Raw genomic sequence first — 12,331 nt, 5'->3', positions numbered from 1 at the left:
CTAACGTGTATAGGGCCCTAGTGTTCAATTCCCAGTACCACATCACACATGCACACACACAGACACACACGTACACGTACACACACACACTTAGAAGAAAACCCTACATCATTCTGCTTATCTGTTTTCCCGCTCAATAAGCATGTATTAATTTTATAAGAAAAACCACAAAAGCTATTTTTAATGAAAAAATGACATTCGTGATCATCTTTGAATTCCCTCAGGGCAATGAATGTATTTCTAAAGAAACCACCAGAGAACAAATCAATACAGTACAAAGGCCATGTTCTCAAGATGAGGAAAACAATCTTCTCTTCCAACAAACAAGATGATCAACACTCATGGATATGCTTAGTAGATGATGCAAGATTAGGATAGAGGCAAGGAGTTGGTCATGGTGGTGGTCCACATGCTTAGCACACACAAGACCCTGGGTTCAACTCCAGCATCCTCCTTAACTCCCCAAAGCTTAGGGTATAAGACACTCAGCTTCTACATTATTGCCGACACTCAGCTTCTATATCAATGCTGACACTCAGTTTCTACATCATCACTAATAGCAATGCATTCCTTACTAGACGATCATAGAAAAAGAGACAATTTTAAATGTGTCTTCCACAGTTTTAACACGGCAAGCACAAAGCAAATAAATGTCATCACTTGTCCAGTGAGATGGTCCAGCAGGTAAAGGCACCTGCTGCCGAAACTAACATTCTGAGTACAAACCTGGAACCCAAATGGTAGAGAGAAGACTGACTCCATGGCACCCACCACCACCACACAAAGTGAACATAAGAGTATTTATTTTATTTAAAGCCATCATCCAGGTCAAGCATGATGGTATATATTTTTAATCCCAGCCCTTGGGAGGGCTGCCTGATCTACACAGGAAGATAGTGAGATACTACCTCAAAGGAAAAAAAAAAAAGCCATCATTTATTGGCTTCAGAATTCAGTTTTTAAAAACAGCCTTTGTTTTAAGCTTGAAGCAAGGTGCCTAAGGGAGAAAAGAAAGAGTGCTTTTTGAATACAATAGAAAAAAATTTAGATTTTTCTAAAAGAGAGAGGGAGAGGAAGGGAGAGAGAGAGAGAGAGAGAGAGAGGAAGAGAGAGGACCCAACTCCCTTGTTGGCAATCAGAGCACAGGGGTTGGAGGTATGTGAAGGTATGCATCACACCTGGGACCAAGTATTTGAATATCTTATTTCCTACGCCAAGCTCCCAGTTTGGCCTCAGTCCAACCAAAGACAAGACTTACTACAGGAAGCTGCTGTCTGGGCTCCTCCAGCAAGAACAGAGTTCTCCCAGTCACCAGGTCAGTGGTTACCAAGAGGACACTGTTCTAAGGGTATCAACCACTGTTTGGGCAGAAGCGTGTGAGACTCACTGGAGGGTTAAATTTCCAGAACAGCTGGAAGGCCACAAGGGTATTTCCAAGGACAGCCACCTAGCTAACAACCAGCTCCACAGGTTCTGAGTCTGGTATCTTCCCTTCCACATAGTAAGTACATTAGATAACAGGGAGGACTGCCCAGGGGGCAGGCAGTGGAGAGCAGCTGCAGGGGCCACAGCTGCAGGAGGGGCTACTCAACCTCTCCCCCAGTAAACATTCTCACCCACCTGCTTCTTTTGTTCCTTTTTTATCTCTTTTCATCAAGCCAAAGCAGCAGCTTGGAAGTCTGCCTGGTTCCTGGAGCTGCCATCCTGCTCTGCCCCACCCCATTCCCGCTGAGGTAGCCCGGGAGCTGCTAATGGCTTTCTCCCTGCTGCTCATTCCTTCTGTGTATCAGCACCTTGGGTTGTATTCACCAATGATTCTTCCTAACTGTAGTTCCATGGCGCTGAGTTCCAGAAGTGAGCCCATGCCCAAAGCCCAATCAGTTAGGCAAACTCCATGCCATGGATGGGTGAGTGACCCAAGGTAGTGTCTAAAGAATTGTCTTTGAGACTAGCAGGATCTACTTGGGAAATGGGGCTTTATAAATCACTTTAAAACGGTTTCTAAAGGTGGTATGTGGGAGCTGGAAGCTGCTGTGGTCTGTCATATATAAAGAGCAAACACAGAAGGAAGCCAACCTAACTTAAGCAAATGCCCAACTTTGCAGACCTAGACCTAGCCAAGCCTGAAGTACTCTGCATCTTCAGGCTCGGTTTCTATCAGTCTTCTCTCAACACCTGGGAAGACAACTTCAGAGATGAAAGGATTGTCTTTGCTCAGTTTCAGAATGTTCAGTCCAGGGTCACTCGATCCTCCCATCTGTAAGAACAAAATATCTCAGCAGTAGGAGTGTGTGGTGGAGGGAGATTCTCCCATCGTGAAAGGCAGGGGAGGGTGAGGAGTGAGGAACAGGAGGGAACCAGAACAAGACAAGCTCCCAAATGCACACCCTCTGACTTAACTTCCAACAAGCCTTGCCTTTGCTTCGCCATCTCCCAGTACCACCATCATAGTATGCATCCATCAATGACTAACCCACGCCCAGGTCAGAGCCCTGATAACCTGTCTCTGGAAACACATTCATTGACACACTCAGATGTCTGCTTCACAAGTTCCCTAGACATCTCTCATTCCAATCAATCAAGATTAACCACCACACAAGCCAAAGTCTGAAGTAGGTTTCTGTACTTACAATGGAAAACATCTTAACAACGTGCGCCACACCCCCCCCTCGGGTTGAACCTAGGACCTTTACCTGTTGCACTCTACCATATCAACCCTCTTAACTCTTCCTAATTCTCTGTCAAAACACTTAGTTGGGGGGGGGGGGGAACGACACATCACCAACACGCACTCTCAGTCTCTTCCTCATCCTTAGCATCTCATCCTCACCACCATGCTTTACCTGCAAGGAGCACTATCTTTTTCCCTGCTCATGTACCAAGCTTCAGACCTGTGGTTCATAAGGAACATGTCTTTCTCTTTTAGCTTCTCTTTAATAAGTAGAAGCATCATCCGGAGTATGATTCTGAGTCTATTTTCCAATAGGAGCCAATTAAATGGAAAGAATGTGCCCTAACTAATAAGGTAAAAGGCAATGGAGTATGCAAACAAGGATTCTTTGGGTAACTCCTAGAGGACAGGGTGTTTTGCATATAGGAAATGACAATGTTTTTGGTACAGGAAGCCATCATCAAACTCTGATAAGGAATGAGTCAAGCTTTACTAGATGCGTTAACTTAGGCTCTGGTGTTTCTGGGTTTAAAACCCACCTCAAATTTCAAACAGAAAAACCACACCACATCTCACCCATTACAGAGGAGGAGCAGGTGTGCTCTGATGAGTGGCTTTCTCTTCCCTAGAAAAGTGCCCTTCATGGTGGCTGTCTGCTCTTGACTCCAAGCAGTAACAAGTGTTCTGGTGACACTTGGCCACAGAGCTGTCCTCACTCACAAGGCATCAATCAAAGGCCCTGGCCTACTCCTAACAAGCACCACAGACCCTGCACATGGCTCTAACTGTGATGGTGTCCTCCAGGGTGCCTATGACTTACCGGAATCCCTCCCCAGCAGTGCACGAGGCTGATAAGGCAAGAGCAGAAGACCCTGTTAGAGCAGAGCCCCCATGGGGCTGAGAAAAATGGCTCCATGGGTTGAATCTGTCAGAGGCAGATTCTGACAGTGGGTGAGGTAAAAGCACTGAGCTGTGTTACTTCAGAGAGAGGCTCAGAGGGCCCCAATCATCTCCCAACCATCTATCACAGAGTCCCAAACCCCTGTGTCAGCTCACAGGGACAATGCTCCCTCCTAGGCCTGTGGCAGCTCACACCCAGCCCAACTGTTTAACAAAGGGAGGCAGAGTCACACACACACACACACACACACACACACACACCAAATAAACCCAGAGGATTCAACACAAGAAAAAGTCAGTCTCCAGTGACTGAAAAGGAACCTAGAGCCTCTTTCCCAGCTGGACTGAGAAAATTAATCCAGAAAACCAGTTCATTTGGGTGAAGATGACCTTAAATGTCCCCTAATTAGAACTGTAGTAAGTTGGTCTATTTCAAAATTAACTCTTTACAAGCAATCGTGCAGCTATCCTCTCTGTGAGGACTGTGTCCTACAAGCAGCAGCTAACAGAGCAGAGGGAGGTGGAGAAGGAGGCTGATAAGGAGGCAGGGGGCCATGTCTGAGAGCTCAGCATACCCGGCACAGGTAGGCCCGGGCGTACACGGACACGAGCGGGTCCCCAATCCCTCTGATCATGCAGGTCAGTCGGGGCAGGCACTCTGAAATGCCTCTGTGGGAGAGAGGAGGGCAGAGTTACATCCCACGGGAGCGTTCACTTTCATGATAAAGCTACATTTTCCTAAGTTTAGGGGAGAAAAACACAACTTGTAAGAATAAATCAAGGTCAAAGTTTCAGTTTGTCAAGGCAGTATGGCCAGTTTTCTCTGTGGATACAATTACTGATGCTTCCCCACATGCATCCCTGTCTGAGGTCAGACTTAATGTGAATTTATTTATATTGGTGTGTTTGAGACTGGCATCAAACTCTCAATTCTCCTGCCCTAGTGGTGGGACTGCAGCTGTGTGCTACCTACCCAGCCCCAAGTTTACTAGTTTTGACAGTTTTATCCCACACCTGGCTTTCTGTCAGCTGCCAGCCCACTGATCTTTTATACCATTGGTTCTCAACCTGAGGGTTACCACCCCTTTGGGGGTCAAATGACCCTTTCACAGAGGTCACATATCAGATATACTACATAACAGATAGTTACATTATGATTCATGATAGTAGCAAAATTACAGTTACATAGTAGCAACAAAAATTTTATGGTTGGAGGTCACCACAACATGAGGAACTGTATTAAAGGGTTGCAACCTTAGGAAAGTTGAGAACCATTGTTTTATATGGATCTATATAGATTACTGTTTGGTCCCGGTTCAGTGTCCTATGTTCCATCCCTTCTTACCACCACCTCCGGCTGGCAACAAACAGCCACCACAAACTCCATCAATGTGACCTAAGATTCATTTCTTTGACATGGGTCTTCCCTCTTGGACATGATCCTCACCCAAATGGGGAGGCAAAAATAATTATTTCTTCAGCACCCATAAACCATCCCAGTCACCCCTAGCTCCAAATTAAATAGTTCCCTGTGGGAGGTCCCTGGCTGTCCTTAGGAGCCAGGCATGACCACTGGCTTCCTCAAGCTCTCAGAATCAATTTGTGAGGAATCGTTGCCTGGGCCCAGGAGCAAAGGCTCCTGCTCCCAACATCATCTTTACCATCATCATCACCATCAGTGGCAGCCCACGTAACATGGTACAGGCCAGGTCTGCCTGTGTGCCTCCCAGTGCCATGTGAACAGTTCAGGGCCCACATACTTCTCACAGGTCCAGCAAAGGGGATTGAGGCTCAGGGTGTAAATAACTTTAACTAGAGACCCATGGCCAGACCCAAATGGAATTGACCTCCAGGGAACTACACACTGCCCCACCCTACACTCAACTCTTCCTCTCTGTTCATTATATAGGGATGAAAATGCCATCTCCACTTCATTAAGTCTCCACATGGTAAGTGGGGAAATACACAGGTAATCAACATCAGGCCACATACTACAAACTCAATGACAATAGCTACAGTCACACAGCTATTGTGTGCTTGGGTCTTTGAACAGAAATTCCACAGCTCCAGATGAAGGAGGGTCTTACGTTTTGGAGAGGAATTTGTTACACTTCAGGATGGATGCTTCCACGTAACTACAGAAATGTTCTGTTAAGGAAGACATGTTCTAGATGGCCCGTTCCCTGCCAGACAAAGACTATGCCAGAAGGAAAACAAGTACAAGGCACAAGGAGGCCATCATGGCCCTGACAATGAAGAGAACTGAGTCAGCGGCTGCCATATTCTCCACAGGGCTCTCCAAGCCCTGTACTTATTTAAGTTTTGGGAAACCTTGCCCGTTGGTGATTAAATTTAAGATGAGTTTGAAGCCTTCCAATCAAAGCCTGTGGGGAGCATGGACCTGAGATACAGTGTGTGTAGGTCAATGTCTCCATGCTTTAATCCTGGGGAACTGGTACAGGACCTGGACCCCTCAAGATGGCCCATCAGGTTGTCACCAAGCCCGAGGTCCTGAATTTGGTTCCCAGCACCATCAGGGTGACTCACAACCACCTGTACACTCAGCTCCAAGGGATCCAATGCTTCTGACCTGCAAGACTATATAAACACACAGGTCACATAGCTAAAAACAAAATAAACCTTTTTTTTTTTTTTAATGAGCTTCTTAATGGAGTTAAAACGTGAAAATGTTCCTCAAAAGAACAAAAGCCTGATTCATGCATAGTATTCAAAGTAACAAACAAGAAAAAACGATCAGGACTAAGTGGGATTCCAAACAAAGCCCTCTCCAGTGTGTAGCTACTGAGCAGGTGTGTGGCTGGTGTGCAGGAACTTCTGGGCAGCCCATCCCATGGCTGCTGATACCAGCACCACTCTTCCCACCTGTCATTAAAACAGGACAAGAAAAGGATACAATCTTGGAATGAGTTCCCGGATGGAAGCGATCTTGAAAAACCAATTCAGGCATGTTTCCTTGGCTGTGTCGTTCACGTTCTCTGGGGAAAAGTGATCTGCAACGCAAAACCATCTGTGTTGGTTCCCAAAAACCCCTGTTTTGTTTTGTTTTGTTTTGTTTTGTTTTGTTTTGTTGACGTCACCTGGCTGGCTTGGAACTCACAGAAATCTGCCTGTCTCTAAGCACTGGGATGAAAGGTGTGGGCCACCACAGTTGTCCTGTTCCTGGATCTATATAGTTTGCTGCAAGTTCAGGGGCAGAAAATGAGGAGGTAAAGTCCCTCCTCATCTTTACTAGGAAAAAGTGACAGAAATGACACCAGTGCATTGGAAGAGCCAGGCATCGTGCATTGTGCTTCAGTTTGAAACAACATTAGCTAGCTCATTTATTCACACAGTAGATCTCCATCTACTTCAAGAGTCGGAGGCACAGAGAATTTCAGTGACTTGCCCAGGACACATGGCAAGCCAATTAGAGCATGAATATAAGCTCGGGCAGTGTGGCTCCTTATTCTTAGCCACTACACATTGATGAACCAGAGGGCCTTGATGTGCAGAGCAGTCACTGTGGCAAAAGTTGAAGAATCATGGATGCATCTATCACCTCGTCGCATAAGGGGAAATGTGAACATTGCTTTTTTTTTTTTTTTTTTTTTTTCTTTTTTTTTACCTTGAACATTACAAGCCAGACGTGAGGGTAAGTCAAGGCCAGAGCCAAACTGCCAGCTCAATATGGCTTCAACACTCTGGTCTCCTGTGGTCACACTGCCAGCATGTTCCAGTACCTACTCTTTTTGTCTTTAATAATATATCTGTTTTCCAAGCTGGTCGCTCAGCCACTCATGCAGCTAGGTATGATCATATGACTGAGTTTGGGATCCAAAATATAAATAAAACATCTTAAGAGGAGGGACTTGTGCTCACCTGTTCTCACCAGCCTGACTGCACAACAGACGCAAAAGCGGGTATGGCTGTGGTAACTCTGACCCAAGGTGGTATTACCACAGCCATAATTGGGTCCCTGGCATTGTCACCAGGTGCCTGTCAGCCTTTACCTTCCTTGGCAGTATTTTGAATTCTGGCTCTGCAGCCAATCCTAATCTTAATATATAGTCTTTGTTATTAACAACAAAAATTTATTTCCTAGGGTTCTGGGCACGGCATACATTTTCATAAGGACGGGGAGGCAAAGACAGGAGGACCATGGGTTCAAGGCCACACAGCAAGACCCTGACACAAAAGGAAAAAGTTAAAATCTTACAGCTCATACAAAACTACAAAACACACATACAGAGATACACATACACACACACACACACACACACACATATACAAACACATAATTAAAAACAGACAGACACATATGGTACAAACATACACATAGACACAAACATAGAGAAATATATACATACATGTAAACATATACATATATACAGAGACACACATATATTCACATGCGACACACACACATATATACATATACTCACATATTGAGATACACACACATACAAATATGCACATGCACACATATATGAGTGACACACAAACATACATGTATACACATACATACAGAGACACATACACACAAACATACACATATACACAAGACACATATACATAAAAACATACAGGTACACACAGACAGCAATCTCATACAGTGACAGACTACTTCCAGGTCAAGAGAGAATTAAGAAAGAGACTATGGTACACAAGACTTTAACACAGCATAGAAAACTAAACAGTACTAAACAATAGATCCCTATACTTCGTTTGCTCACAGAAAGGCTTGTAAAAGCCAACAACAAATAGTGTTTGAGTTCTCAAACAGTGCATAGGGCAGACACTGTCCTCAGGAAGCTTGCCAGTGGTGAAGACAAATAACAAACAGGACACGGGGACTGGGTAAAGCAAAGGATACCAGGTAGTCAGAGCCTGGAAAGACAGGAAACCGGGCAGTAGAATGGACAAGGTATGTGCATGCTGGGGGACCACAACGATCAAGGAAGATTTCTGCACAGGTGGTATTTGAGCTGCACTCTGAGTCATAAAGGGAAACCGTCATGCAGAAACAGAAAAGCAACACATTCTAGAAAGTAGAAATAACAGATGCAAAGGCCCTGAGTGAGACCAGGCAGAGCCCAGAAAGCAGACCCTGTGATGAGCCCAGGGCAGCCTCTTCAGCAGACCAGGCAGGGCACAGAGTGAGCCTCAGAGGCTTTCCTAAGTGCAATGGCAATGCCCTGAAGGCTCTGGGCAGAGAGGCAGGGATGACAGACTTCATACGTTCACACTGGAGCTACAACATGGGGAAGGAATCCGGTGTTTGGAAACTAATCCAGAAGGGCCTTCCACATAACAGAGATCAGAGTTGCCACCCCCCAACTTTTAAAGTACATCATTTTTTGACTCTGAACAAGGCCAATTAGTCTAGTTCTCCTTCATTGCCACATTAACCAAGGTCCCTGCTGATCCCGGTGTGGCCCAAATCAGCCCTAGGGACAATCTGAAGAAGGGGTTGCTGAGATGTGAGGATGTCTCCCATGTAGGAAACATGACTTGGTCACTCAGAGTGAATGGCTTCATTATACAAATGCTGGATTAAGAAGGGAGAGGGGGACAGTGAGATGGCTCAGTAGGTAAAGGTGCTTGCTGCCAAGCCTGATAACCTGAGTTCAATCCCTGGGACTTACACAGAGGAAGGAGAAAACTGCCTCCTGTAACCTTCACATGTGTGCTACAACATGGGACTAGGTTTAGACAGACTCCATAGCAGGCATGCAGGCAGGCAGACAGACAGGAAGAGGGGCAGTGACTAGGTAATAAGGATGGTGAGTTTCCAAGGTTTCTTCCTTACCCTCCTGTCAAAAGCCTGAGAACATAATAAAACAAAACCCTGGAGGTCTTCTGCCAGCAGGGTCCCTGCTGGTGGACTAGTTCTGTGGGTCCAGGAGACATGTTTACACAGTTGTACAGCTTTCTTCAAACTGACCAGCCCTAAATTAGTAGATGAAAACCCTTCCAGAACTTAAAAAACCCAGCCCTAAAGGAGAGGCTGGGCTTCAGCCTCCTGAGGCCCGCTCTGCTTTGCGAGGGTCTTGTTCTCTGTGTGCCTGCTGTATGTATGTTTCCTAGCACCCAAAAGCTGTTCTCCAACTGCTCATTCTGCCTGCTCTTATTTGCTGTGTTCCAGATGTCTCTGCTGTTACCTGCCATGCTCAAGATTCTCCCTGCCTTTAAAATATTTAAATGGCAGTTTACTTTCCACTCTACATATCAAACAAATGTAAAAATAAGTGTAAGAAACTTTTAAAAGAAATGTGTGGGCATGGGGAATGACCACACATAGTGACATGCACTTTTCCTCTTCATTTTTCCTTTCTTTTTTCTCCCCGCTCTGTGTTTTCTGTCTCTTCTTTTTTAAAATGCAGAGTCTCATCATGCAGCCCAAACTATCCCAGAATCCATGATCCTCCCACGTGCTGGGATTACAGGGTTAGCCATCATGCCAGGCTTGGTGTATACTTGGCATTAACTCTAAAAGATGCTGAAAATTTCCAAACTCACATGAGTGAAACCAGTGAGAACTCCTAGGGGCAAAGAGCTCAGGAATTAGGTCCTCAGGTCAGAGGACTTGATTCAAGTGGAAAGACTGAGTGGAAATGTCACCAGCTTTCTCCTCCTGCACAATTCTTCAGGCAGAATTCTGTGGAGGGCACTTCAAAGTTTCTTCCTAATCTTGGTTAAGAATCATTCCCTGGGACTCTAAGAACTGTGGGCAAAGTCTGTCCTCCCCGTTTTGGGTTCTCAGAACTGGAAAAAACATCCAAGTGAAGATTTTAAAAGAAAGGAAAAAAATAATGAGCAAATCAATTGCAAAGGAACAAAAGCCTGGGCCAGCCTGAGCAACATAGCAAAACCTGCCTCAAAATAAAAACAAAACAAACCCTAATCTGTGTCATTCTCAGTTACAGTAAAATACTCAAGTTCAAATTTCTAACTAATATACTTGAATAAGGAAAATACCCTCTGATGCTGCACTGAGTTTGAGTAGAGCCAATTAGTGAGTTTTCCTTACTTGAACCTAAGATGTTGTTTGGGAAAATGATTACAGTAGATACAAAGTCAAATGTCCCTGGGGGCCAGGCATGCCACACAAATTTGTTTAAGACAAGGTCTTGATAAATTAGCCAAGGCTAACCTATATCCTGCCTCAGTCTTGAGTGCTAGGACTACAGGTGCCATCACTAGCCAGACTTCTTTCAATGCTTTTAAGTGACAGCGTATGAACCAATATAAAAAGAAAGATAGTGGCCATAGCTGCGATCCCAACACATGGGAGGTAAAGCAGAAGAATCAGAAGTTCAAGGCATCCTCTGTTACAGGGCATTTAAGGCAAGCCTGGGCTACATGAGACCCTGTCTCTAAAAAACAATCACTACCACCTCCACCAAGCAAGCAGAATTAAATGTATTTATTTTATTTGTGTGTGTGTGTGTGTGTGTGTGTGTGTGTGTGTGCACAAGCATATGCATCTGAGGGAGATCAAAAGACAATGTCGGCATCAGATGCCCTGGAACTATAATTACATCTAGTTAGTTTTGAGTCACTCCATGTGGGTGCTGGGAAACAAATCTGGGTCCTCTGTAAGTGCTCTTGATGATTGGTTGAGCCATCTCTACAAACCCCACCCAACAAAGTATTTTAAAAGTTGCTAGTCATGCTGGAGAGATGGCTTGACTGTCAAGATCACTTGCTACTCCTGCAAAGAACCCCTGAACCTACACAAGGTAGCTCAAAACCACCCAGGACTCCAGCTCCAGGCATCTGATGCCCTCTTTGGGCCTCCAAGGGCTTCAAGCGCGTAAGTAGGCAGAAATATAAGCTCTTTTCTTTTTAATTCCATTGTTGCCAAAGAAAACACACAAGTTTATTCTGGCAATTGGCTGAGGTTTGATGCTGATGCCCAACACAGGGAAATGCTCATGAGTCACGTATGTCAGCACACAATCTTCCCATGGAGCTAGCCTCTGCACCCCTTTGCAAGCTCCTAAACATACCAGAAGGTGCCACTAAAAACTTGACTACAGTATGAAGGGTGGGTGGGTGGGAGGCATGGGAGCAGCACCAGCCACAGAAATGCTTTTGAGCCACAGAAGGTAAAAGAGGCACAGCTGACTCCACTGTTGCTTTGAGGCCCAGATTATCTGGAGAACTGCCTTCACCTGGGACCAGACTAAAAGTTACCAGTGGCTTATATGGTCTTTATTTGCATTAAGTCTTCTAATCCAGTATCCTTGGTCATTTCTTTCTTCCCCCTTTTGCAGTGCTGAGGATAACATCTTACACACGTTAGGCGAGCACTCTACCACTGAGCTATATCCTCAGCTCTTGGGGTTTAGAGACAGGATATTACTATTTAGTCCAAGCTAACTTTGAACTCACAATCCTTCTGCCTCATTCTCTTGAATGATGATGGCGCATGCTGAATTCCAGGCATGTACCTCCACACCGGGCCATCTAGTGTCACTTCTTTTTACACTCAAAACTCAACTTCAGTTTGCCAGTCACATCTCAAGTCCCCAAGAGCAACAAGGGGCTGGTGACCAATGCTCCAGACTGTACAGGCCAGCTCTGCTTGCCCTTCTACAATGAGACCAGGTAGCTCCTAAGGACTCATGTAGACCTAAGGCTGTGTACAGCTGTGTTTCTGGGTAAATGGACAGGTAGACAGACAGATGGAAAAGAAGGGCCAGGGATGGAAAAGGTGGGGGAGGGGAGGTTAAAAAAGAGAGAGAGAGAATGGAG

General features: G+C 45.2%; 1 protein-coding gene across 1 annotated transcript in view; it reads right to left on the bottom strand.

The window, feature by feature from the left end:
* Positions 1 to 12,331, bottom strand: part of Vps35l (VPS35 endosomal protein sorting factor like) — a 99,808-nt gene that overhangs the window by 64,538 nt on the left and 22,939 nt on the right. Inside the window, exons 10-12 of the mRNA XM_051192792.1 lie at positions 6,486 to 6,582; positions 5,659 to 5,706; positions 4,147 to 4,240 (exon numbers count right to left, since the gene is read on the bottom strand). Coding sequence (XP_051048749.1) covers positions 4,147 to 4,240; positions 5,659 to 5,706; positions 6,486 to 6,582 — 239 coding nt within the window. The remainder of the gene's footprint in view (positions 1 to 4,146; positions 4,241 to 5,658; positions 5,707 to 6,485; positions 6,583 to 12,331) is intronic.

The sequence above is a fragment of the Phodopus roborovskii genome, unplaced genomic scaffold, assembly GCF_943737965.1.
Source record: "Phodopus roborovskii unplaced genomic scaffold, PHOROB, whole genome shotgun sequence".
NCBI lineage: Eukaryota > Metazoa > Chordata > Mammalia > Rodentia > Cricetidae > Phodopus > Phodopus roborovskii.
Note: the sequence above shows the minus strand (reverse complement) of the source record. Positions and strands in the feature narration are given on the sequence as shown.